Source organism: Perca flavescens, chromosome 7, assembly GCF_004354835.1.
Source record: "Perca flavescens isolate YP-PL-M2 chromosome 7, PFLA_1.0, whole genome shotgun sequence".
Taxonomy (NCBI): domain Eukaryota; kingdom Metazoa; phylum Chordata; class Actinopteri; order Perciformes; family Percidae; genus Perca; species Perca flavescens.
In genome coordinates, this window is record NC_041337.1 from 17,559,788 (window position 1) to 17,587,550 (window position 27,763).

General features: G+C 41.0%; 1 protein-coding gene across 2 annotated transcripts in view; it reads right to left on the reverse strand.

The window, feature by feature from the left end:
• cacna2d3a (calcium channel, voltage-dependent, alpha 2/delta subunit 3a) overlaps positions 1 to 27,763 on the reverse strand; it is a 158,510-nt gene that overhangs the window by 84,507 nt on the left and 46,240 nt on the right. For both annotated transcript variants that reach the window (XM_028581957.1, XM_028581956.1), the window contains exons 3-4: positions 27,301 to 27,417; positions 7,857 to 7,916 (exon numbers count right to left, since the gene is read on the reverse strand). In XM_028581957.1, the coding sequence (XP_028437758.1) occupies positions 7,857 to 7,916; positions 27,301 to 27,417 (177 nt within the window). The remainder of the gene's footprint in view (positions 1 to 7,856; positions 7,917 to 27,300; positions 27,418 to 27,763) is intronic.

The window sequence follows — 27,763 nt, forward strand, 5'->3', positions numbered from 1 at the left end:
GCAATGGGCTCTGTGGTTTGATAGTTTCCATTACTTTTGTTCTGTGTCTTCCTGGTTTTGAAATGATGCTCTGTAATGTAGTAACACTGCATCATACACCAACTGCATCTGCAGTTACATTAATCTCTGATTAAAGTAGATTATATTACTGTGGTCACACACCATGCCAACAAGCATCTGGCATGCAAAAGTAATTGTCATTATAATATTTATTTCTCTCCTCCTACATCACTTTCTTCTTCCTCCTTCTCTTCCCCTTCCTCTCCCTACTTATAGCATAATACAATCATAACTGAGTTTGTTGGGGTAATATCTCTTCTTGATTAAAGGTATTTTGGCTTGATTGTGGCTTCTCACTCTGTCCTAGACATTGTGAAACTCTAGATTACACTAAAGGCTCTCTATCAGCCATTATCAGTTCTGGAGCTGTGTCATTAAAGCTGACACAAAGGGACGCTCACTTCGCTGGGCTCATCTCATCTCCACCAAGTAATTGCTGGCATAAAGCATTGCTGTGAGCCCACACAGTGTCACTGCACCTCAAGAAGCATTCGAAAACACAAACACACATACAAGTGTCCAGAGGTGACACACACATGCAGATGCACAAACACATGTCCACAAACACATGCAAAATACAATACATACAATAACACAAGTACCTATCTATGAAGGGAGTTTTGTTTACATGCATCAACAACAACACACACACAAGTACAGATAAAGTAAGATACATCAAGATATACAGAGTGCACTCCCATATAAAACCTGTACAGGGAACCATATATATATTTATGCATGTAATCCCTTTGCATGGGCAGTTTGCAACAGGTAAATTTCACAATTTACTCTTCAGTAAGCAAGTTTGTTGTTATATTAGAGTGTGTGTGTGTGTGTGTGTGTGTGTGTGTGTGTGTGTGTGTGTGTGTGTGTGTGTGTGTGTGTGTGTGTGTGTGTGTGAAGGAGTGAAAAAAATGAAAAGGAGTGGGTGGTAGTCTACACTCTTCCCAGACCAACAATAGTTGAAAATCGGCCAATGAACATACTGTTACAAGGCTAAGCTAACCTGGGCTAGTAGAACATCAAAGGAAAATATCTACTAACGGCTAAACTAGCTTGTAACACAGGGCCGGACTGGGATTTTTAGGCCTGGAGTTTCATGCCTTAGACAGGCCCACTTTACTTCACGACTGACTATATTAAAATAATGTAATTAATACCTTAGTATATAAGTCTGCAATAGTGCACTGTTCTCTACAGCCTAGTAATTCAGTGTATTTTCCTAAAATATCATAATTTCCTATTCAGTGCAAACACAGTAAATGTTGCTTCACAATGTAGATGTATTAGAACAGTTAACATCTTTACAACAACACAATGTAATGTTCAACAATATCAGAATCTACTTTCTGTGCAAATAAGTGTATCCAAACCTTGAAATGAAATAAAAATATAAATAAAGACATAAAAATAAAATAAATGTATTGCACTTTCTAATGACACCATCATGTATGGTTTTAGTTTGAATATTTACTATCCTACTTTCGATGATAAAAGGCATAATGGGTCACTAGTAACATTTGGGCATAGAAAGTGGTTATAATGCACCTAATCTGTTTATGTTTGCTTGTTCACACACTGTGGTACAACAGCTTACAGTAGATGTGCCTTCCACAATGACAGAAGCTCTGCTTCTTACACAAAATCAACTTTTAAAAATTGTTATTATTCTCAGCACAAATCTCTAAAATCTAAAGTGAGTTTCATTAATGTAGTGCCGAATCACCTGCCATTATTAATTATCTCAGGGAATTTTATTGTATAGAGCAGGTCTACACCTGGTTTGCAGCATAGACTGTTAATGGTTTGCAGGCAACGTTGTATTTTGTTTTGCACAGCCGCTAGCATCCTGCCCTGAGCTTAGCTTACCCGTCTCATCATCTTTGGCATTTGACTCTCAAACTGTGAGCTGCTCAGTTCAGATCATCTGACCATGTCACTTTCCAGAGCCTTCCTTTTATAATTGTCGCCTTTTCAGCACCGTTTTTGCCCTTATTATCTATTTTATATAGCTTCTTTTTGCTTGCGGATCCCATCCTCTAACAAGCACCAGTGCACCCCGTAGTGGGCTGCATGAATGTATGAGAACGTAATGAGAACGGTGGGATGCAAGAAGAAATTAATAAAAAGAGTCGCCTTGGAGTGCAGGCAGCCATGACATATTTTGGCTACGATTTCAACACAGTACCATGACGGAACAACGCCGGCCCTTGCAACCAAAAAAAAAGAGAAGCCCACCGGGAATTCTCCCAGTGCTCCTGATTAGCCAATCCGGGCCTGTTGTAACATTAATGGTATTGGTCTCCTCTCTCTGCCAGATGCATTTAACATGAGAATGAGACATGTGCTTGCGTGGATGAGTGTATAAGTTCCTACCTAACAGAGGTTGTGGAAAACAAGAAGAAAGAATAGTCTTTCAGTGAAAGCATGTGGTTTGCAGCCTTCAGCCTGCCGTATGCTGCTCCTTTCAGAATCAACCTCCTGAATAAATCTCTCTGCCCTTTGGCCTGGGTTAAATCAGCATCACACAAACACGCTCCCTCATGCATCATATCAGTATTGGCCCTGTCCATCAGCTAACCACGCCCACTTCTCTAAAAACACTAGATAGATATCATAACAATACACACACACACACACACACACACACACACACACACACACACACACACACACACACACACACACACACACACACACACACACACACACACACACACACACACACACACACACACACACACACACACACAAGTAATCTTGTGATCAAATGTAGCAATTTTCTTTCCTGGCTGATCTCATGGTGTAACTGTTGCTTCAGATGGTGCTAAATATTTTCCAGAATGGTGTTCAAACCCAGAGTGAACTTATTGCAAACATGATTTTAAGCCAGTAGAAAGAGAGACTTTTTTCCAATTAAAAAAGCCCCCTTTCTCAAAACATAACATTGTGTGACTGAATTACATTATGGTCTAAAGGTGGATCTCTTACTTTTCAGTGCAAAATTGTCTTGATGGAAGCACTTGCTGCTTCTTAGGAGCTTAAACTCTATGTTAAGTACAGCAGCTTCATTTTTTTCTTACATCAAACACCACTATAGCTGCAGTAAATCTCAATAAATTATCTCAATGTGATGTTGTGTTATCTATAAGCCTGCAGCTAATGATTATTTTTTATCATCAATTAATCTCTTAATTATTTTCTTGATTAATTGGTTGGTAACAGTGTATCCCTCACATGAGTAAAGCTGGAAACAGTATGCATATAAAAGGTAAAGGTGCTGTGAAAAAGACCATTACTTTGAGCAGTCTGGATTGGCTGGTGCTTTATTGTCAAATACACCTACATGTAGCGAAAATTCATTCTCTGCATTTAACCCATCCCTCAAGGAAGCAGTGGGCAGCCATTAACAGCGATGTTTGGGAGCTGTTGCTTAAAAAATAGTTACAATTAATTGATTATCAAGATAAATTTTCTGTTGATTAACAGATCTAGTTATCTATGTTTAATAATAATAATTATACACTAAACCAAAGAGGCCCACAAATGACAAGTCTCTTTGAAGCATTGTTAAAGTGATAGAGGGTGGATTTTTCCTTTACAGCACAGAGGGGGAAATTACAGAGCTTGTGGAAAATCAACCAGGTGACCAAAAAAAAAAAGAAGAAAGGAAAGATTCAGAGCTAGACAGCAGTCAGTCAGTGGTAAAATGTAATAATTGATCCACTTTAATGGCCCATGACAGCTGAAAACCACAGGGCATTCACTGTAATGCCTTAAAGAGCTGACAGAGTAAACACATACTCACCGCCACAGGCAGAGACACAGGCACACATAACACTCATGCCACCAACTTTTTAAGTAGTTTAGCAGCAAATACTCCCAAGTCGGCTTAGCATCATTTCCTCTTTAAAACTCGAGTTTTTCTGCTGTCGCTCCTCCTACTTTAATAAACTCTGTTCTGAGATGTGCATGATGTGCAGCAAATTCACATCACAAGTACACTGTGTGTCCCTCTGTCTAGCACACACACACACACACACACACACACACACACACACACACACACACACACACACACACACACACACACACACACACACACACACACACACACACACACACACACACACACACACACACACACACACACACACACACACACACTAAAAATGAAAAGCTGCTCAAATGGATTTGAGCAACTGAACTACTCCCAGGGAGTAGTTTTAAATTTTGTTGAGCTTTTGAGTAGCAATACGATAGTAATATAATACCATAAATAATGCGTGGTTTATGTTTCAGACCAAAAAGAGTAATTTCTGGCATAAAAATGTATGCCATAAATGAATTGCTTCACCTCTGACAATATGTAAGATGCTTCCCACATTCAATTTAATCTTTAGCTATTACTATAAATCTGCAGGCGCAATCATGATGCCTTAAACGAGCGGTACATTTATTCCACTGAGACTGAGGATTTGGACTACAATACCCCAGGGTTTCCCACTAAATAGTCTATATCCACGATGTTCCAAATATGGGATTGCTCCGTTGCCGCCGGATTTCGCTCTTTTCACCCGGATGTCCGTAACCTTCCATTTTGTTTGTGTTAGAATTTTAAACTCTGGTCGATTTATGAGGACTATGGTTAACTGCTCCTCAGATCTCTGCAGGGTAAATTGAGACAGCTAGCTAGACTATCTGTCCAATCTGAGTTTTCTGTTGCACGACTAAAACAACTTTTGAATGTACACGTTCCACCAAAACAAGTTCTTTCCTGAGGCCATTTTGCAGAGGCACCGTGTTTTTTCCCGGTGCTTAGCGCCGCCCATGACTATTGTGATTGGTTTAAAGAAATGCCAATAAACCAGAGCAAGTTTTTCTCCCATCCCAGAATGCTGTGTGGACTAGCCAGACCCTCCTCTGCAGCGCTGTGGAGGAAGGTCTTGCAAAGTGAGACTACCCACTAAATATTGACCTCATCTAATGGGGTGGAGTAGAGACCTGACAGACAAAGTTGAGTGAGCTAAGTTCATATTTACACATTTATATACAGTATATGTCTATAGCATATTTTCAAATGCATAGTTTGTGTTACAGCGAGGTTGGGGCTTACATAACTACCATTTATGTTTTAAAGCAACACTGTAACTTTTAGCTGCAGCTGTAATTCCAATGAGACAACCTGTAGGGCAGTGTTTTTCAACCTTTTTTGAGCCACGGCACATTTTTTACATTCAAAAAATACCACGGCACACCACCAACCAAAAAAAATATTTATCCATTGCTTTTGCAGGCTTACATCAATGATCTTGGCCCTACACACACCGTAAATCAATTACTAATAAATACTTTGATAATAGATGCATAAATTCCAATGTGCTGTTTCAATTTCAGTGTCACTTTTGAAGATGCAACATATAAGGTAAACTCACAGCCCCATCGCTGTCATGACAGTAAAAACAAATATATATATGTATATTTTTTTTAATTGCTCTTTAATGTTTCATGTATAGCACTTTGAATTGCCTTGTTGCTGAAAGGTGCTGTAGAAATAAAGTTGCCTTGCCTTACAACCTCGGCCTGTCAGTCTCGCACCAGGGCAGAGAAACCACCGTTGTGCCTGGCTGCTTTGCTCCGAGGAAGTGTAACATCAACAGCACCGCGACCGCTTTCGGCTCACCATTAATATCATATCGCAGCAAACTCTGTCTGCATTAATTTATGAAAAACTGTAACCACACTTAAAACCACTTTATCTGCATTTCCGTGACTCACTGTGACTTCAACAAAACTGCAGAGCCGACGTAGTTTGCACGGTCTGCAGCTCTGCGTGTGTGCGAGTGTGTGTTTGTGTCAGAGCTCCGCTCCCTGTCAATTTTGACAGATAAGCTTGGGCTTACGCGCTCTCAAGTACCGAAATTTCAACGTTTAACGTGTAAAAAAGGGGGCAAATTTACTGGTCGCACATGTGAGACTGGATGCAAAATTCAGTCGCACACTCTCAAATTTTGGTCACAGTCAGGAGCCCTGCTGGTAGTAATTCTATTGTCTTAAATCAACAAGGTCATTATTGCGCTATACTGTCACCTACCCTACTGATACAGAATAGTATTTAATTTCTCTGCCAGTCATCATATTGCAGGCACAGATGCGCAACAATGGCAAATTATTTGCAGTAACTCAATAAAAAAAGTTGTTGGACAAATTAAGTAAAATCTGATAATTTCTCACGGCACACAGGGCGATCTCTCACGGCACACTAGTGTGCCGCGGCACCGTGGTTGAAAATCACTGCTGTAGGGGGACCGTCCCCCTTGTCTCAGTGGAACTACAACTCGCGTCGGGTAGCGCAAGTTGTAGTTCCAATGAGACAACCTGCAGGGCTAAAAGTTACATAGTGTTGCTTTAATTTTTGTCAGCCATTATGATAAAGTAATGGCTGAACACCTGTAATAACGGACTAGACTAAAACTGTGAATAGTGTACAAACTGTCTGTGTATATAAAAAGTATAAAAAAAAAAAAAAAAAAACTTGGAAAAAGTGGAATTTTCCATTAAGGAATAATGAACGTACGCAATAAGTCAATGTCTCCTAAAAGCAACTAGTAGGAACAAAACAAGACTTGTACTAGCCTTAAAATATATAACACTGGCTCCTGTCAATGAAAAAAAGGAACCTCTGCCTCCTTAACTTCTGCCTTTTGCTACCAAAATAGAGGAAAGACAACACCAAACCATATTTTACTATAGATCCCATTCAGTATTTGGAAATAAAGTAAAATTACTGTTTATGGGTACATTTTATTGTGGCACTCATCCTCGCATTTCCAAAACTTTTTTTGGCACACACTGAAAACACATGTCAAACTAATGATGATGATGATAATACTTGTCAGATTGAGTCTGCAATTTGTCTTGCATCACAGCATTTTTTCTTTGATCACGAAAGCATTGATCACAAAGAAAAACAGTGTGAGCTGTATTAAACACTGAAGCGCACATTTCTTTAGGTTCTGTTCAAAAACTATCCATCTCCTTTCTGGACTTTGCACCATTTTAAATCCAGATGCTAATAGCTAATTCTGCACTCTGAGCCAACAGGGAGGCTTCCTTCTTAGAATATTGAACATAATACTTTTGCGATTGATGCAGTTTAATAACTCCTCATGATCTGCTCATGAGCTCTTAGTCTTTCTGATTTGTTTTACACCCCCTTCATGGGTTCACATCTCACTGATGACCTATCTATTTAGTCCATATCCTAGAACTGGGTCAATGTGGCTTAGCATTGTCTATGATTTTGTTATTATTAAACAAGATGGATCCATGATTGTTTTGTAAATGATCACTAATCATGATCACTGGATTTTATGTTCAATTAAAAATAAAAAACCTTTGTTTACATAATATTCTTTGTATGCATTTTTGTTTGGATCGCCTGCTCATGTGGGACTGTGACATATGCTGTCAAATTGATTATAGAGAGATGTGGACAAACACACTTTTAAAAGAGAAAAGACTGTTAAGCCTAGTCAAACGAAACAGACTGCAGAACAAGATTCCTAATGCCTTTTCTCCCTGTCTCTCCTCTGTTGTGTTTACAGAGGCACTTGTCATTTGCTGAATTATTTCTCTCACTGGGTTCCAATCCCAGAAGCACTGGCTTTTGAGGGATACATTATTTTCAGCATGATTTAATAAATGAGCTTACAAGAACAGGGAATGAACATGTTGATGGTAATAATGTTTGCGGTGTCAGAATATACTGTAGATCCACACACATATACACATACCTGTAGGTCTGGATCCTCCTCGTGCTGTAGGTGGGCTTCCTCTGCCGCCTCTACCAGTCTCTACAGCAGGGGAGGGGAGGAGAAAAAACGGTCTTAGTACAAAAGTGAATTGATTAGTGGGTCAAATAAGAATAGGCAGAGAAACAGCCCTAAAGAAAGTAGCTTTACAACTGGCTTTATAAGCACGCGTTAGCACTAGTGCACAAGCTCTTAGGACACACAAACACAAATACATACACAGATAGCAGACAGACATTTGGCCATCTCGCGAAAAGAGGCTATTTTCCTAAATGGTTCAGCAGTAGAGGTAACGACTGCTTTTGGGTTCTTTAGACTCTACAACAACAAACTCCAGCATCACCAGTTCATGCTGTTTTACACATGCACTCTCTTTCTCTCATACACTTAACAACACAATGTACACACAGACATACACACACACTCACTCTATCATCACCCTCTTGCTGCTACCGTCTGCTGTGTGTGCCTGTAGGGTGGTGCGGGTATCTGTGTCCCTTGGGGTCAATGTTGTGCTCGCTCTCTCTCTTTCGCTCTCTTTCTTTATTTCTTTATTTCTCTCTGTTATGGGAACAAACTTCTTTCGAAAAAAGCTTTTTGTCAAAAGCAGGTAAGATGTCACTGCCATCCTTCTCAAATTAAAGATAATCATGGAGAAATATAAGTTGCACAGCCCCTTTTAAAGTAAAGTTCTCCCTGCTTTATGACTCGCATCTTTTGTGTAGTGGCAATATTCCAGCATAATACAAACCTTCACACTCATGTTACAGTATATAGATGGTTTGAGAGAAGCACATGTCATTCAAGACAATAATAACTCAATGCATCCACACAAATTCATGAATGTGTGTTTTGAGTGCAAACACTGAGTGTGTGTGTGTGATGTGTATAGGTGACTGAAGGTGAATAATAGGCCTTCCAACTTAAAATATCCCTTAGCAAAGTCAGATCATTCATTTTCTGTCTCAGATTCCCTAGTGGGAATTTTCCTTTTCATAACTGTATACACTGCTATTCTATGATTAAGAGGAATCAATTCACCCATCCAAAGTCTGGTGTTGACATCAAGGTTAGGGGCAGAATCACATGTAATACTAAGTTTGTGGTTTACCTGTTAAAATGTCCATGTCATTTGTATTATGTTGGGAAAACAAAAAGAGAGTTAAAAAACAGAATATGTGCTAAAGTGTTCTATTCTTAATAATGATGATAAATCGTCGGGTACCAGGCACTTTCATAGTCAGAACCACAGCTTAAGTGAGCTACACTTACATGGGCATTGACACAGCAAAGATGCCACAGAGAGGTGGAAATGGACAGAATCCTTCTCCAAAGGGAGGCAACGGTTTGAATGAGGAGTTTTATTTGCTTGTTTTTTTTTTATGAATTGGTGATTTCCCTGTCTTTTAATTTCAAAAAGTTTGCATTTCATTAATGCTTAATGATTTCATTTGTTTTTTCATTTTCTCATTTTTGTCTTATCATTCTGACTTGGTAACCCTACTGTCTGGATATGCTGTGGCTCCCTCTGTTGGGATTTAGTCGATGAGCTGGTTGTGTATAATTAACCCTACCTGTGTGGTATTGTTTGAGATTGCCTGTGAAACACGCTGAAGAAAGGCGTCCTACCCAAAACGTCCGTGTGGCAATAAAAAGTGTTAATTGGAGTGCTGTCCAAATTACCTTTATATATTATTATCCACCATAAGGACCTAGCTTCCAGTCTTCAAAGTCTTTTAAGTTTCAATGTCTTTTTTTAATGAATAATAGGGATTCAAACAGCAATTCTTTTTTTATCATCAATTAATCTGATTTTATTTAAATAATCCGTTATTTGTTTAGCGTCTAAAATCAGACTGAACAATGGATTATTTAAACAAATGTCAGAAAATACTTAAACATTAACAAAAAAACTCCTTTCCAGAGGCTGAGATGACATCTTCATGTATTGTTTTGTCCAACTAATAGACCAAAACCGAGAGATATTCAGTTCACAATTACATTACAACAGCAAAAAGCCGCAAACCCTCAGTTTTGCTTGATGAATCACTTGTTGATTATTTTTCGTTGCAAGGTTTAATTGTCATTATACAGACAGGAATCAGTCAGAATAGCACAATGTAATGCAGTTATTACAGAGTTATTGTCACTGATTGGCCCAAGTATGGCAGCGACATCAGAGTATATGAAGTACAAATGTGGTGATAGGTGAAGGGCTGATACAGTCATTTGTATATATGATATAAAGGTGCCAGTCCCTCCTGCCTGTGGTCTGTGAGGAAATTGTACTCCATAGAAAGTCTAGGGTAATAATGGCTAGCATAGAGCAGCAATTCAAATGGGCTAAAGGTGAAAGACCTGATGGAAGGTTTTTGGGCTCTGAGTAACAGCTTCAGGGATTTCTCTCACATACACACACAAGCACTTCTTTCTACTTTCAACTGTGATGCGCACGGTATGTTCTCACAGAAAGTCATTTCACTCATTCACAGCTGGTCTTGGTGTCTTCGAGTTCTGGTAATGCACTTCCATTTCGCATTTCCATTCAAATGGCTTAACCCGTAAAACTACTGCAATCAGCCAGCTTATTTCAGCTGAGCCGTGTGTGTGTGTGTGTGTGTGTGTGTGTGTGTGTGTGTGTGTGTGTGTGTGTGTGTGTGTGTGTGTGTGTGTCACCACTACTGTGTGTGCAAGCAGGCTGTTTTGGGAAGTAAACACTCTAATCTAGAGCCTGGCCAATCATTTTCTTCACCATAGCAACACACCTGGCCATTGCATATTGTTGTATATCATTCTGTGCTTGGTTCCGGTCGGCTATCGATTCATGGATACATTCTGCTTCCTTCCTGGTCTGATAGGCTGAGAGAGAACAGCAGAAGACACAGTGAATGCCTCTGTGTTCTCTCTGGCCTGGATTTCAGATCTTTTTAGAATCGATTAGGAAACTCTTACGCCTATGTGAGGGCATCCGGGCATCGAAAGGCAGCATAAAAATCTCATCTGCTGAAAATCCACAACAAAGCATTCTCTAGGAACAAACTGTAGATAAGGACGGTGGAATAAAGGGAGGATGAGAGAGGAATGAAAGAATAACATTATCTAAAGGTCTGAATGCTTAGCCTCACGCTCCCAGCAAAATGTCAGCACTGCCTGTAAAGCCAGTGTCGATAGAAACACTTTTCAGCAATTGTGAGTGGGTGAGGGTGTGTGTGTGTGTGTGTGTGTTGCATGTGTGAGTGTTAATGTTTTTCTCAGCTGACACGTGTTAAGATATTAGACCTTTGACCGATTCTGTCTTGCAGCTGCTTTTGCAAATGTCAATCATTGAATGTGAGAGTATGAAAGTGTGTCAATGTGTGCACGATGGAATCTGATTGAATTTGATGTGAAACGGTCTAAATAAATGTCTCTCAAATTGAAATGTATAATTTCTCTTCCCTACTCAAAATTGGGTCTATTAATCTGCCATATGGGTACATAGGAAAGACAACTAGCTTTAACAATTACACAACATTTATTAATTATCATACATGGCAAATGAAAACTTCATCTCATTTAAACACCTAATTAAATAATCGAATAATCGTGAATAAGTGAATATTCTATTCTGGCATATTATTCATATAGTGTATCTTACCATGCTGGAAGATTTAAAGCTCTAGGGTTAACATAACTTGCTTAAAAGCAAGGAGTTTTCCAATTGGAAAAACAGATTAGAGATAAGTAGGTACTACTCACTCTGTGAATTTCAATTCCAGCATATCACCAGGATGGTGTGTTTGTCTTTGTGTGTATGTTGTGTCACTGTGGCCGTATGTGAATGCGTGCGCTGTCTGCATGTTTTTGTGTGTGTGTCTCTCTCTCTCTCGCATATGTTCAAATGAGTCTGCCATGTCTTTTTGTCAATAGGTGGTCCTGCCAGAGTGTATGATGCAGTTTAAAAAGATAGAGGAAATTACTTTTTTTTTCTCAATTCATTCTGTCGAGGCTCTGGCTTGGTACGAGATGACAGCAATAATTAAACTGGCACAGTCAGAGGGGCAGGCCCTGTTGTCTCCATGAAAAAACACACTCACAAACATACACAATCACAAGCCTTCACTGCAACTGACAGGGTAAAAGCTGAACACACAGAGCTGACAAGACTAGCTTTGGTAACTAGATTTGTTAGTGCTAGAAGAAGAGTCTGGCATCTCTACCTGATTACAGATCCCTGATGCGTTTCCGCTGGTCTCCATCTTCACTACAGAGCTTTAGATTCTCATAATAAACCTGATTAGACCACACCTGACTAGTCTAGTCCGGGTCAGGCTCCATTTTCACAAAATGATGCCTATGAAGAAAACATTAGCATCAAGATAATTTATTTTGTCCTAACAGAAGGAAAAGTCTGAGGTATGGATGACGTTTATTGACATTTATGTCAGCAATGAAAAGATATCTGTGTGTTTTGCTACACAGTTTAAAAATCTGAGACTAATATGCCATGATAAAATCTGATTTGGGTCCCTATGTCATCTTTGTATTCTGACCAGTTTAGACTAGGACTGGGCAATATGACGAATCATATTGTCAAAACAAAAATGTCTATGATATAAAAATGTCTATGGTATATATTTTTCTATATCGGTTCTATCGCAAATTCGAAAAACCAGCAGCCAAACTGTGTTACAGTAATATTTGCGTTATTTGAACAACGCTTTATATTCTGATCCTTGCACATTAAGCTCATTTAGCACTACATTTCGTAATAAAAATAGATAATAGTTAGTACTTTTAATTTGTCAAGTATTGAATTCACACAGGAGTATAAAAAAATATGCTTTACCATGTGGTTATTGACTATTTATTTATTGAATTACCAGAAAATATGCTATATTGTTATATAAATCCTTAGCAACATATGAAATGAACTACAATATATAGGGATAGAAGATGTTTGGCATATCACCTAGCTCTAGTTTAGACCTAACTTTTGTTAGCCTGAAAGAAAAAAACATCCTAGTGTTCTCTCAGTTCCCTACACTCTAACACAGATGTGTTAATATCAACACACTAAAGTGTCTATATAGGGACCAAACATTTTGTGTTACTTTTAACACAACTACTGTACTTTGAGTTTTAACACAAGATTTGTAAGGATTTTAAAATGTTGTCATAGTGTCAAATACAACACAATATGTGGTCCTTATATAGACACATTATTGTGAAGCAATGTTTTCCCTCTTGATTTAACACAATTTCCGTTCCTATTTAATAATTTTTCATCCCACCAAGTCCATTTCTCTGACATTTGGAATCATCTACCCCCTTTCATTATCTGACATGCTGTGATTATGATTTGCCTGACAAAGGATTCAGCTTGTTTACACTTTCAAAAGTTCATAAACGATCCCCGTAATTTAGCTGTCAACATGATTGCCTTATTGTTCTTGTGCCTTACTTGCTGTGTGGTTTCCTGATGGTTGAAGCCACCGACCTTACCAAATGCCTCTCCATTATGAATGCAAGACTTAAGCTGTGAATGTTAGCAAAAGCTGTCATATACAGTTGAGCTATACTAACAAATGCTATCAGAGAGGCAGAGTAGGGGTGGACGGGGTGTGACATACATTATTGACTGGTAGGGGAAGTCTTGGACTTTTTTTAAGTAGTACATTAAGAGGAGGCAGTGGCCTGAATCTGAATGTTCTTCCAAGGTAGCCGAAAACAAGACCGCAGTCAACTCCATGTCGAAATAGACTCACATAAAAAAAACATTCCCAGAGGTGCTGTGTGCTTTTGGTCCAGCATGCATTTGTATTTTGGGTTCAAACTTAACTTTTCCCTTTTCCATATAATCTTTTAGAAATATCTGTTGAGAAAATCTGAGCATTTTGCCCTAGCAGAGTTGCTATTTAATACACAACTTACCAACAGCAACACAAATTATTCCAGATCAGGTACATATATCAGCTTTTTCTGCATGTGTAGATGGTAGCTTTGACACTTTTTCTCACATCTAAATATCTTTGCACCTTTAAAAATGGCTACAATATACTGTATGTGCAACCTTTCATAAATAAACGCAAGCTAATGCACGTGAATAATTTGGTGTGCTTCTGCTTGGCCAAATGTATAGATTTCCCTTGGTTGTAAGAATAAATGCTACCTAAGCCTTGGCCTACTGGACCAGGGCATGTCCTATGGGTCTTGGTTCTGCCAGAGCCCTGATCCATCGAGGCCTGAGCTGGGCTAAGCAGGATTGGCTCGGGTCAGGCCATCAATAGCACTGGGGACAGCAATTAATATTGTCAAACCAGCCAGGGAAGAGTTGCAGCATCAACAAAATGGAAAAGTGCTCTGTGACACTTTGCTTCCTTTGTTTTGCAAGTTTAGATTGGGTACAAGCCAAGTAGAAAGAGCATGGTGGAGAGACAGACACAAAGGGAAAGACAGAGAATGTGAGGGGATTGGGAATGGTGTGCTTTGAAACATCAAGTCCCAATAATCAATACTTGACAAGTTCTTAGCAGTTGTGCTGACTGAAACAGAATATAAAGGGAATATGAAGTGCCTAACCCAGCCCTGCCATTCCTTTCTTCTCTGTCTCATATTTACTCTTTCTTCATACTTTCTTCACTTTCATTTAATGCCTGGAGTGAACTTTTGACTTATCTCTGTTCTTTACCTTTCCCATCCTTCCTGTCTACGTCCACATTTCATCTCTCAAGAAGACCATATGCCTCAGAAGAAAAACATAGTAAATGTAGATGTAAATAATAAAATGAATGATGACGGAATTCCATTTAGCTACTTGTATTTCAGGGTCCTGGTATTGTGCATGCCGGCTCACTGTGACTGTCACTGGACATTTGAATAGAACAGAGCCATCGATAGTGTTAATAGTAACACCTGTGCTTTTCCTACTATGACAAGTCAAAATATCTGCTGTGAAAAGCCATGTCATCTCTCTCACTGTGATTTCTTGGTGACAGAAAAACAACCAGGGAGAAGGACAAGGAAGAAACTGTCGCTGTCCTGACATCCACTGGCTGGCTCTGCCATTAGTAGCCATCACTCTTAACAGACACACACAGACAGACAGATACACACACACAGACGTGGCAATGATCTGAGACTGAAGACAGCTAATGAAATTAGGGAAATGAGGGGAGCAGTGCTGTCAGCTCAGCGTGACAGTGTGGCATGTCAGGGAGGAGGGCAGACAGAAGGAAAGGTCAGGACAAGACTGCAGGACCGGACCACACCATTATAATCCAGTCCCTCCAGGATTTCGCGATGTCGCGATCGCACCAATTCATGCAAATTCAACCAATCACCGCGACTTTGGTGCGACTCGCAATTTTGCCCAATCACCGCAACTTTTCCGCAAATTTAACCAATAACCGGAGTTTCCCACGACTTCAACCAATTCCAGCAGTCCCACGTGCCAGACTTTACGTCAGTATAATGTGACTCTGAGTGCCACTGACCAAGCGGGAGTGAGAGAGAGCTTGTTTCCGATATGAAGACGAGACTCAAACAGCTCACATTTACAAACAAAATGTACAGCAAAAGACGGTGTTGTGCAGAACATTTCAGACCGTCCTGCCAACCTGTATACATTTTAACATCAATGTAGGCTACGCTGGAACTTTTTTTCACTATAAAGTCGCTGAAGCGGCTGCTGTTTCAATCCTGTCAGTTGTCTGCAGCGGGCGGGGGCGGGGCTGCTGCTCATACAGTTCACCCCGCTACTGACGCGCACACACACAAACAACACACGGTGGATGCAGGAAAAACCGGAGATGAGCCAACCATAGACAGTATATAAACTGGACCAACAGATCCCGTTGCTCTGGACGGAGACCAGTGAAGGATATTAGAAGCACTTTTCCGGTGATGGCTGAGCGTTACTGCGCAGCCTCCAATTGAGAGAGACGACGTAAATGTGACGTGAGCAACCTGTCTGAAAGTTGTAAGTCTTCTGGTAGCTGTGCCAAGAGAAATCTCAATTATTCCGAATCATGCAGAGACGGATAGCGTAGGTATATGTAAGGAGATAACATGGGCACAGGCTAACTAAAATGCTAGTTAACATTAGTAATTAAACTTAAACAGCTAATGTAAGTTGAAACTGCCTGCGAGCTTCTCCTGTACTATAGGGTAATTCCTCTACTATGCGACAGTAAGTTGCAAGGTTATGACACAATCATTAGCCTATTTTTATAAAACATCTGCTACGGAGCCCTAACATGAGATACAAGGTAATGGAGCCTTTTATACATTGTCGTGTTTCTTTAGAAATAAACAATGGACAAAAAAAGTCTTTAAACGCTTCAAATGTAAAGTTATTCGCTGTCAAAGTGACATCAAAATGAATGGCAGTCTATGGAATGCTAACGTTGGGTGCTCGTTTGGTAGCATCAAAATGGCACCATAGGAGGTATGAGTTCTGAGGCGAAGCTTACCCCCTTGGAGACGACACGATGACCTAAACTGAGGATAAGTACGCTCGTTATTGTAAGTGAAATGATAAGTTAAAGTCCAATAAGTACTTTATCAAACCGTATGAATGTGTGTACCAGGCCAGGCCAGGATAGGAAATTAACTAACAATGTAAAGATCAACACATATGTTCAAATATTTAATTTTATTATTATATCAGCCATTTTCATATTATACCAACATTTGCAGCATCCTGAGCCTTTTTGGTAAGGTTACTAGGAAAACTCAGCCCAGGATAGTTTTATTCTCCCCAAAACAAGTTTCCTTTTTATTTTTAAAGAACTATACAAAAAATAAATAAATCACAAATTTTTTTGCAACTTTCACTGTCTCCCGCAACTTCATTGTAACAAATATACAAAAGAGGTTGTAACTTTTATCTCAATTTTTTACAAAAGCTCCCGCAAAAAAAGGCCGTGAAATCCTGGAGGGACTGATTATCCCTGTCAGAACTATACACCAACAAACATGGAAAATTCCTGGATAAGCAAGCTTAGCTCTCATTTATGTATATATAAAGTAGGAAGGAAGGAAGATTATGGCAAGTGACATTAAGTGTGTTACCATTCATCCGTCTGCATATGCATTTTCAATTTGCGAATTAAGAAACCTGTGTAAAAAAACGTCAGAAATTTGGAAAAAAGAATAGGAATAGAAAATATGACGAAATGCAATGGAAACACACTTACCGAACCAATTATGATGGACATGAAACGTGACTAAATTGGTGTGGACCAATATCAATTTCAAGTCAGTAATGTTCCTCAAATAAATACATGAAACTAATATAAATGCCATATTTCTGTCACCTCTCTACACGGTTTCAATGGACCTCTTTTACTGTAATTACATCACTTCATTACGCCCTCTTCTTCTGCAGTGGTGTATGGCACAGGACTGGAGAATTAGGAATTATTACTTAATTCTTGGTATGCTAACTTTGAGGTTTGATTGCCTGATTGCTGATGTATCTTGCTCTGTCTGACTTCTTTTGAGCAATGTCGTCATATCCTCAGCAATTAAATTGCAAGGAAACACAGGAGGAAACACATCGTAATTCAAATCATCTCTTGCAGAGGACGAGGTGTGCCACATTGTTGAAATGCTGAATTTGGGTTTAAAATTCCCCATATATGTCAGCAAATGAAAGTTAAATGTTTTAGGAGGTTTTGCTGGCAGACACTTTTAAAGTCCTGCGTGCGCTTTTTATTTTGAACATAAACCCATGTAGACTTCCCCTGCAATACACTGGTAATCATGTTGAGGACTACAGAGGAGTAGCTGCCACAGGTAAATGATATCAGCAGGTACAGAGCGTGCAGGGACTGAATGCCATTACAGGAGAAAAAGCCCTGGCAGCAAGGCATCCACTCTGCTTTGAAGTGCATTTGTCGCATGAAACACAGCCGTGCTTAACTTCAAAGAGGGCATTACAATAGCTCCACGCCTTTCAACTTTGATAACATGTTCACTGTTTCTTTAAACGTCTCCTGTTGCCACCATTTTCAGGAGGAGAGGAGAGGAGAGGAGAGGAGAGGAGAGGAGAGGAGAGGAGAGGTTTTGGTTTTTAAAGTCCCTTTATTGGACCATTTCCAGATAAGATTTACAGTCACAGAAAATCAACAGACACAAACAAAGAAAAAGAAACCAAAAAAACTAAACAAACATTAAAAACCAAATACTATCAATACAAACTTTGTGCTTTTTTCCAATCAAAAATGAACCACCAACTCTCCCTCCTCCCCAACAGAGCATAACACTCCCCTCACAGCCCACAAACCACTAAAAAACAGCAAATTGTCCATCATTTTGTAGTAAGCGTGTTCCACCCTCAACCGGGCCTGGACCAGACCTTCCAGCACCGGTACTGGCTCCACACTTCCAGCTCCCTGAGTCCGGTTCCTGCGTGTAAGCCAGATGGCCAGTTTTGCCGTTGCAAACAAAAAATTCAGTAAAATGTGAACTGTCCTTTTTGTGCTTTGTGTATTTGGGACCAAAAATGAACAAGTCCAAAGAAAAAACCTCTCCAAAACCCTGCACCCACCTTTTAAGAACACCCAACAGATCTGCCAACCGAGGACATTGGACAAACAAATGTGCTAAAGTTTCCACCTCGTGACAAAACATACATCCCTCCCCTAGCTCGGGATCGATGTGCGCTCTGTATCTGTTCGTAGCTATAGCCCCATGCACAATCCTCCATTGGAGGTCGGCTGCCCGCTTTTCAACGGGCAGCTTGTACAGGGAACGCCAACTGCCTTCGGGAAACCTCCGGACCAAAAACTCAGTCCACCTCGACTCCTTCAGCTCAGCCAAAAACCGTATGTTCAGGACCTTTATGCAGGTATAATATAACTCTTTCTTCCCCGCATCTTGAAACTTGCCCAATTGAGGGGTTGAGAAAGACAGTAGCTGACCCGCCTCCTCCTGCCATCCCCCCACAGATGGGGTAATGGTCAGAGAGGGGAAACTGTACTCCCATCCGTCACTCCACTGCTCACACAGGGACCGATTCTCTACCAGAGTTTGCTGAGGTGATCCCAGGGCAGCACAAACTTCTTTCACCACCCTGTCGATCAACCTACTGGAGGTGATGTTGCTCATCACTCTCAGCACATCAACAGAGATTGCCGTCATCTTCATCAGGTGACCCAATTTAGTACACCCAGCCTCTCTGAGATGGCCCTCAGGCTGGCTGACTGCAATGTTCGAGTCCTCAGGAAGTTGTTGAAAAACAAAGGTTCTTCAAAAAGCCACATTCCTGGAGTTTCTTTTACATCCCGAGAATATTGGAGTACCTGCCACGCCTGCAGCACAGAGTTGTAGAACGATGTCAACCCATTAAGGTCCATCTCCTCGGTTCTTAAGAGGAAAAGCTGTTTATCGTATCCCAGACGCCCAGCTCTCCTCAGCAGCAGTCGGGCTGTGTCCAGCCAGCTGGGGCCACACTTATACAATAGTTTTTGAGCAGTCTGGAGTCTAAAGGAGGCAATTTTTGATTGAATATCCACCAGCCCCTGCCCCCTTCAGCTACAGGCAAATATAAAACTGCTGCCCGAACCCAGTGTCGCCCGACCAGAAGAAATCCACGATAGTTCTCTGAACGTCCTCCATCAGGCCTCTTGGTGGCACGATGGCAATAAGCTTATGCCAAAGGGTCGAGGCAACCAAGTTGTTGGCAACCAGAACTCTTCCCCTATTCGACAGCTGGGGTAGCAACCATGTCCATCTAGACAACCGAGCGCACACCTTCTCCTTCACTCCCTCCCAGTTCTTTTTAACAAAACCCTCAGATCCCAAAAACACTCCCAAAACTTTCAACCCTTCCTTCCCCACTCAAGTCCCCCTGGCAGACTGGGCACGGCTTTTCCTCTCCATTGCCCTACTAACAAGGCCTCACTCTTAGCCCAGTTCACCCGTGCAGATGTGGCCCTCTCATACAGGGATAAAGCATCCTGTAAACACTGAACATCTGTCTGGCTGCAGACAAAAATATTGACATCATCTGCATAGGCTGAAACAACAAGGGGACGCTCAACGCCCAAGGACCCAGGCAGGAGAACACCACTAAGTCGAGCCCTCATCCTGCACAGTAGAGGTTCGATTGCTAAAGTATATAGCTGTCCCGAAATAGGGCAACCCTGTCTTATCCCCCTCTGCACAGGAACGGGCCGACTCAGCCCAGCCCCCGTCTTCACCAAACACTGTGCACCATTGTACAACAAACCAACCCAAGACAGAAACCCATCACCAAAACCAAATGCTTTAAGTGCAGAAAACAAATAAGAGTGATCCACCTTATCGAAAGCTTTTTCCTGGTCCAAAGAGACAATACCAACATCTAGATTATATAGTTTACACACATCGAGAATGTCCCGAACACAGAAAATATTGTCCATAATCGATCTATCTGGAACACAATAGGTTTGGTCCGAGTGTACAATTAGTTCCAGGACAACCTTCAACCGGTTTGATAATGCTCTGGAAAGTACCTTATAATCCATTACAGAGGAGGGAAACTGGGCGCCAGTTCTTAAGTAACGCCAGATCACCTTTTTTGGGCAGCAATGACAACACTGCTCGCTGACAAGAAACAGGAAGAAAACCTGTTGTAATCCCCTCCATAAAAACCTCGTGAAGGTCTGGTCCAATAGTATTCCAGAACTGTTTATAAAAATCTGTGGAGAGACCATCTATCCCCGGTGCCTTTCCTGTAGCCATCTGGTTGACTGCAGTTTTCAGCTCCTCCAGAGTTAGCTCGCAGTCCAAAGCAGCTTTCTCGTCCAGACTGAGCTGAGGAAGACCCTCCAGCAGCTCCTCACGACTCTGCATGCTGCACTGTTGGGCCCCAAAGAGGTCAGCATAGAACACCATCGCATGGCTCCTCATCTCCCCAGGACTGGTGGTTACTCTACCTCCTGGAAGCTGAAGGCATGTCATTTGCTTCCTCTGAGCCACAGATCTCTCCAAATTAAAAAAGAAGGAGCTTGGGGCATCCATGTCCTTTAACTGGAGGAAACGACACCTGATAAGGGCTCCCTTCACTCTCTCATTCAGAAAAGAGCTCAATTCCAGTTTTTCTTTTTAACACCTGCCCTAAAGAAGGGTCAGAGTCCCTATTTAAAACCTCCTCAATACTGCTGATGCTGGCTTCAAGTTTCATGACCTCTGCATTAATCTTAGCAGTGGAATGGGAGGTGTATTGTTGACAAAAAACCCGAACTTGGGCCTTGCCAACGTCCCACCACTGCGTCAAAGACTTAAAATCTGCTTTTTTATTTTTCCAGCACTTCCAAAAATGCTCGAAAGTTTCACAGAACTTGCTGTCTTGTAAAAGTTTGTTATTAAAATGCCAGTAGGACTTTACCCTCTCACCTGGCGAGACAATCAAATCTATAAAAACAAAGTGATGATCCGTGAAGCCAACAGGGGTTATTCTACTGTGGACCAGTCTAGAGCTAAGGTTTAGTGAAATATAAATCCTGTCAAGTCTGGCTGCACTCACCCTATTATTAATCACCCTCACCCAAGTGTACTGTCGGGATTGTGGATGTTTCACCCTCCATGTATCTACCAAATCCAGCTGGTTAATGGTGCTATTCAAACTCTGGGCTGAATGTGGATGAGGTTCCTCGCCTATCCTGTCCACAGTGAAGTCAGGAGTACAGTTAAAATCGCCACCAACAATAAGCTGATCCTGATGGTACTTATTTAATTCAATTCTTAACTGAGTGAAAAATATCACTCTTTCTGCTCCCTGATTAGGGGCGTATACATTAACAAACCAAAACCAGAACCCTCTATCTCTGCCCTGACAACCAGCAGGCGTCCCTTTACCACTCGGTGGAGGATATGATGGTTGCATTCGCTGCTGCCTTAAACAGGACAGCAACTCCTGCACTAACATTAGTGCCATGGCTAAGAGCATAGGGACCCTCCCACCATAAACCCCAATCTGTCTCTACTGCTGGATCAGAATGTGTTTCCAGCAAAAACAGCACATCAATCCTTTTCTGACTAGAAACCTCAGAAATTAAAGCCCTCTTCTGCCTGTCTCTCCCACCATTGATATTAAGAGATCCTATTTTTAGGCTCCTCATAGAAAAGTCAGAAAAAAGAAACAGACAAGTTGAGACAAGCAGAGAACAATATAAAGAGGAAAAAAAATTAAGTGTCATGATCATTGGAAGTTCTTATTCTTTTTGAGGTTCTACGTCCTTTTTCCTTTCTTAAAGTTGTAATGTGCTTTTTGAGGCGATAGCGTTTCTTTTTATCCAACAGGTCAAAACCAACAAGTCTTTTCAGTACAGCAACAGACTTGATAAACTTTTCTGTGTCTTTGAAATAATCGGTTACTTTCACAGATCTTTTAAAAGTTTCATTCAAAAAACGATCAATTTCCTCCAATGAATACAGATCTGTGCTCAGATTAATTTCTCCAATAGACACAGTATCAGACTCTGAATCAAACTCCATGTCATCACTAGCACATGATGCCTGACTACTGAACAGGCCTACCCCTGTTCACCAGAGGGGATCCCAGTGTGATCTCTGGTGAGACTTGTGGAAGCTACTTCCCCAGTAATCCCTGACTGTGACTGCGCTGTAGCACCTACACACTCCGAATGACTCTCTACTTGGGGGGGAACCTGCTGCTGCTCAGACTGGCTCTGCTTCTCCACATTACCTTCCTTAACTTCACCGCCCGGCTGCATCTGCAACGCCGCGACCTGCCGCCACGCCCCCAGCATCAGCTGCTCCAGCCACATCGGACCCGTCACCGGGCGCAACATCATCCGCCCCGGGCCGCCAGCCTCATCCGCGGCGGGGTTTCAGGCGCCGCAGCCTCGCCAGCAGTCGGCGCCTGCGGTCTGTGTGGACATGCAAAACGCTTGTGTCCCACATCCCCACACTCAAAACATTTCAACTGTCCAGAGCTTGCATACACCATATAAGAGCCTTGACCATGCTTCACTCTGAAGGACACCTCCAGCGTCTGTGTGGGCGAGTCCAGGAACATGAACACCTGCCGCCTCAGAGACTGCACATGTCGCAGTTTGGGATCCTTGCATCCTAAAGTCACCGTTTTAAATCCACTCGCAAACTTTCCAAACCTCTGAAGTTCATTCCCCAACAACTCGTCGGGTATGAACGGAGGAACACCAGATACGGTAATCCGCGTGGAGGGAACCGATAAAGGGAAACCTGCACAAAGCTGTCTCTGATAAACACTCCGCTCTCAATCAGCTGATTCACAAGCTGCTCATCCTTCATAAACACCACCACTGCTTTGTTCATTCTGGATGCAAAAGACAAGTTGTCATGGCCTACCTGTTCACCAACCGCCAACAGCACCTCCTCCACGGTAACATTACTCTCCGGGGGAGCTATCCTCACGCCCTGCCGGAGACTCGGAGGTGGCGTCTCAAAGGACGCCATTCCTCCCGAAAAAAACACTCGGCCGAAACCCCGAATCCTCAGCAAACACTCCACAAAAAAATTAAAGAATTAAAGAAACTTACCTGATCATGCACCAAAAGACAGATTGAAGACACAGTCAGAAAATCCGAAAAAACAGGGACAGAAACAGTTTGAAACTCCGCGCCACTCGCACCTCCGCCACCACCACTCACACTCACCGGAAACGGAAAGGAGAGGAGAGGAGAGGAGAGGAGATGAGAGGAGACGAGAGGAGAGGAGACGAGACAAGACGAGATGACACTAGACGAAACGAACGGATATTATCCCACCAACTCAGGAACTGATGAAGGTAATAGTAATTAAAAAGCAGCAATGGTGAGCTAAGATATTTGTTATATATAAACACATAAATACACATGCATGCTTGTGGGAGCTACAAACAAGGATACACACAATGCCCTTTGCAAGCACATGCTTACTTTGAAACATTGTTTCATTGGCCATTTTATCTTATTTATAATAGTGGAGGAGTTGCAATTAAATTTGCTGAAGCAACTCCAAAGTTTCATGTTTTTGATCAGACGGAGAAGAGGCTGTGCTTGCCACAATAATGTGGAGATGATAAGGGGATAGAGACATGAATGCAATTAAACACTTATTCTAAATGCAACTACACACACATAAACTCTGTTACTACACACACACAATACCACACACAAAACCTGCAGGAAGCTTATTGTGAATTAAGCTTATAAACAAGTTTCTCTATCATAGCATCTTCCTCTCTCCATATCAAACACATTATCTTAACACACAAGAATGAAAGCACAAATGTCCTCTCAAACACACTTAAACAGAATGACATCAACTACTGTCGCATGCACACGTATACAGGTGAAACCTTTTACAGCAGCAGAGGCTGCTGTCTCTCGGCAGGTGGTGGCGTGCGATAAAAAGGGGGAATCAACGTGGAGACGGCGAGATAAAACCATGTTGACGGACAGGGGAGAGCGCCTGCACGGAAATTGAATCGCTGAAGCGCCATATATACTTTAGCAAAGAGCAGAGAGATGGGAAGAGGCGGAGTAGAGAGGGGAGGGACAGACAAAGGAGCGAGGGATGCTTAAGGATAGAAGCGAGACTGCACCCTAGGCCAGACAGATGAGAGTTTGGGTAATAAAAGCAGAAAGAAATTGGAGAAAGATGGAGAAAAACAGGGCAAAAAGGACTCATGGACACTTCCATTGTATGTTCACAACTAACAATCTATCACAAGGCAAAATGTTCGCGCAGAGGTAAAGTGGAATCATGATAGCAGCAGACAAGGGGTTAAATTCTCCACGGATGTGTGCATACTGCCTCTTTTTCACTCCTCCACGTTCTTTCATGTTCTTTCCTATAACATTTATTCTTCCTGTTCCTCCCACGGCTTTTATCTGTCTTTGCTGAAGTGCAATTCCATCACCCCTGTGACCAGTATTCTGTCTCATCTTCTCATCAACCCCCATAACTTTTACTCCACACACATATGAAAACACACTGGCACACTCAACCCCACTGAGATGCACAATTATGAGGCATCCAGCACCTGGGCAGGCGGCTTTAGAGAAGCTATTAGCTAGCCGAGTCCTCGAATCTCTAGGATTTTAACGCACTCTCGAAGAGATGGCACACACAGAAAACTATGTTACTAGATTCAATACGTCTGATCTCACAGCACAGACACTTGTCAACAATTACATTTATCAGACAGTTGCAACAGGTTGACAAGACATATTTCTCTGTAATGATTTTTTTACATAAGTTAAATATAGTTGATTGGTTTGGAAAGAGTATAGCAGTGTTTTAATTCCAAAACAATGTTCATTATAATTAGAAAACTGATTAAGTTAATATAATAGTTTTTACATAACCAGTAACAATATTCAATTAAAACCTTGATTTCATTCCAGCAATCATTGTATAAGAGTAGGAGTCATATTTCTGAAATGCCAGATGACTCACAATAGCATGAAATACTTCAGCTTCTCTATGTGCTCAATGACGACTGTTGTGCATGTGGACGGGTGGAAATGTGAATGCTTTCAAAGGGAATGTAACACGGTGCATCGGGCATGGTCATGCAATCCGAGCAGGCAAAGGTACCATACATAAGAATAATAACACAGGCACGAGTAAAGCTAAAGCACAGAAATGGCTTGTCACTATTTGTGCCCCCCCCCCCCCTCTCTCTCTCTCTCTCTCTCTCTCTCTCTCTCTCTCTCTCCTCCCTCACTTTCCTTTCAGCTTGTATCCATGCACCCGACTCTCAGAGAGAAATCCAATTTCTGTTAACAGTACCATGTTGTCCTGATAAGATCTATCACCTGGAGCTAGAGCTGCAGCCTGAGAGGCAGTGCACCGTGGACACATCCTGAATTGCACCTGTTACAACATTGACAAACATACATATCTATACATGCGGACATGCTCACGCACAGTTGTGGACAAATGTGTTCATACTTTACATATGACAACAATGGTGAATGAAGCATTCCAATTTTTTATCCAAGAAAAGACAGACATACCACAATATAAAAAAAAAAGTACACTAAAATGTGAAAGTGTGGCATTCCAAATCTTAAGTAAAAGTTCGCAAGAATTATTAAAGCAAAAGTACTTGTTATGCAGAATGGCTTCTTTCAGGGTTTATGTATCATATAATTATTTCATTATTAGGGCTGATGCATGCATATATTAGTGGTATTTTAATTTTTACGTAAATGTTACTTAAATTAAATATAAAAATGCATATTTAATTAGCAGATCATATTTAGCATGTAAAATCTCATCCGCAAGGTAGCTGTTGACTATAACTGTCAAATAAATAAAGTGAAATGTTTTTTGTTTGTTTTTGTTTTAAGTAGAAGTATACCTAAAAGGTATACTCCAGCCCAGTACTTGTCCACCCCAGGATACTAACACTGTCCTGTCCACATACCCACAGAATTGAAAAAATTATATAAATATATATTAATATAAATGCAAAGAAAACCATAATCAAATGATCTGAGCTTAGTTTAGAGCTTTTTCATAAAGTGGCCTCTTAGATACTGATGTTTGGTCTTAGCAGATCAATAAAGTGGCACGGACACTAATGGGTGGCTCACCGCCTCTCTCTGTCTGTCACCTTACCCACAGCACCCGCTCTTTCACATATCTCTCTCACACATACACACAGCAAACACATGACGCGTCTGGTTTCACTGTGGCAATGTGACACTACAGCACTTCTTCAGACATCGAATAGGGTCAGCAGAGGGAAATAAGTACTTTACCAAGTGATTTTACTGAGCTGAGTGCAGTCAAGTACCTTTGATTTTTCATTCCCAGCCTCTCTAGGAATAGATGTACCAATACAACTAAAAATGTTATACTTCATATTAAAGGTGTTAATCTTCACTGATCTCCCGATTCGATTACAATTATCACGTCAGCGATTCAATTCGATTCGATATCTCAATGCATCACGATGCATCACTATATATCACGATGCGTCAAATAAATTATTCTATTAAAGCCATGCAGGATATTTAATTCATAGCTTTTCAAGCTTCAAAAACAAAATATTCTGCAGTGCTCTAATACTAAATAAATTGGATACATAAAACTACAGCACTGAGCACATGGCACTTCCTGAATGTGCAAAACATAACAGAATATGTAAACAGAAATGTTGTTAGGCCTACATTAAATTGTAAACAGAAATAATCGATTATGAGCCTGACGATTATCGATGCAGCATCATCCATGTCCACGATTCGATGCATTGATTATTTGATTAATTTCAACACATCTACTTCATATTATGTATATTGTTATGTATTATGTACTACAGTACGTGTGAAATGTAGATTGTTGTTAAATACATCTTTACATTTCCCTGTGCTTTTATAGGAGTTGTTCTGTATTTGAAGTGTTTTGATCAATTCTAAGGTACTTGTAGGTTAAGTGTGATAGATGACGATTAAGGTACCTTCATCGCCTGGGCTTTCTTGTGAAACATCTCCTCCATGTCCTCTGCCAGCCTCTTCACCAGCCGCAGTCCGCCAATCTCCTCCACCCGCACTGCCCGCTCAAACTCCTTGTATTTCTGAAATAAAACAACACATTCATGGTATCAGGTTTTAATTACTGCAACACTTAAACCACTGAACAATGTGTTTTCATTACATGAAACTGCAAATAGGCGAGTATTACTTTGCTTTACACTACATGTGATAGTTTGTAGCATGGATCTCCCAGTGTGAGCTCATGCTAATGTCTAATGCTAATGTCTCCTATCTACAGTAATGTTTTGCACATATCTGACAAATAACCATATTTCTCAGGCAAAGCAAGGTGATGGGGAAAATATGATAACCCAATATTCAAACTACTTGCATGAGTCATGTGTTTAAAGTGCCCATATTATGACAAAAATAAATGTTGTGTCTCTG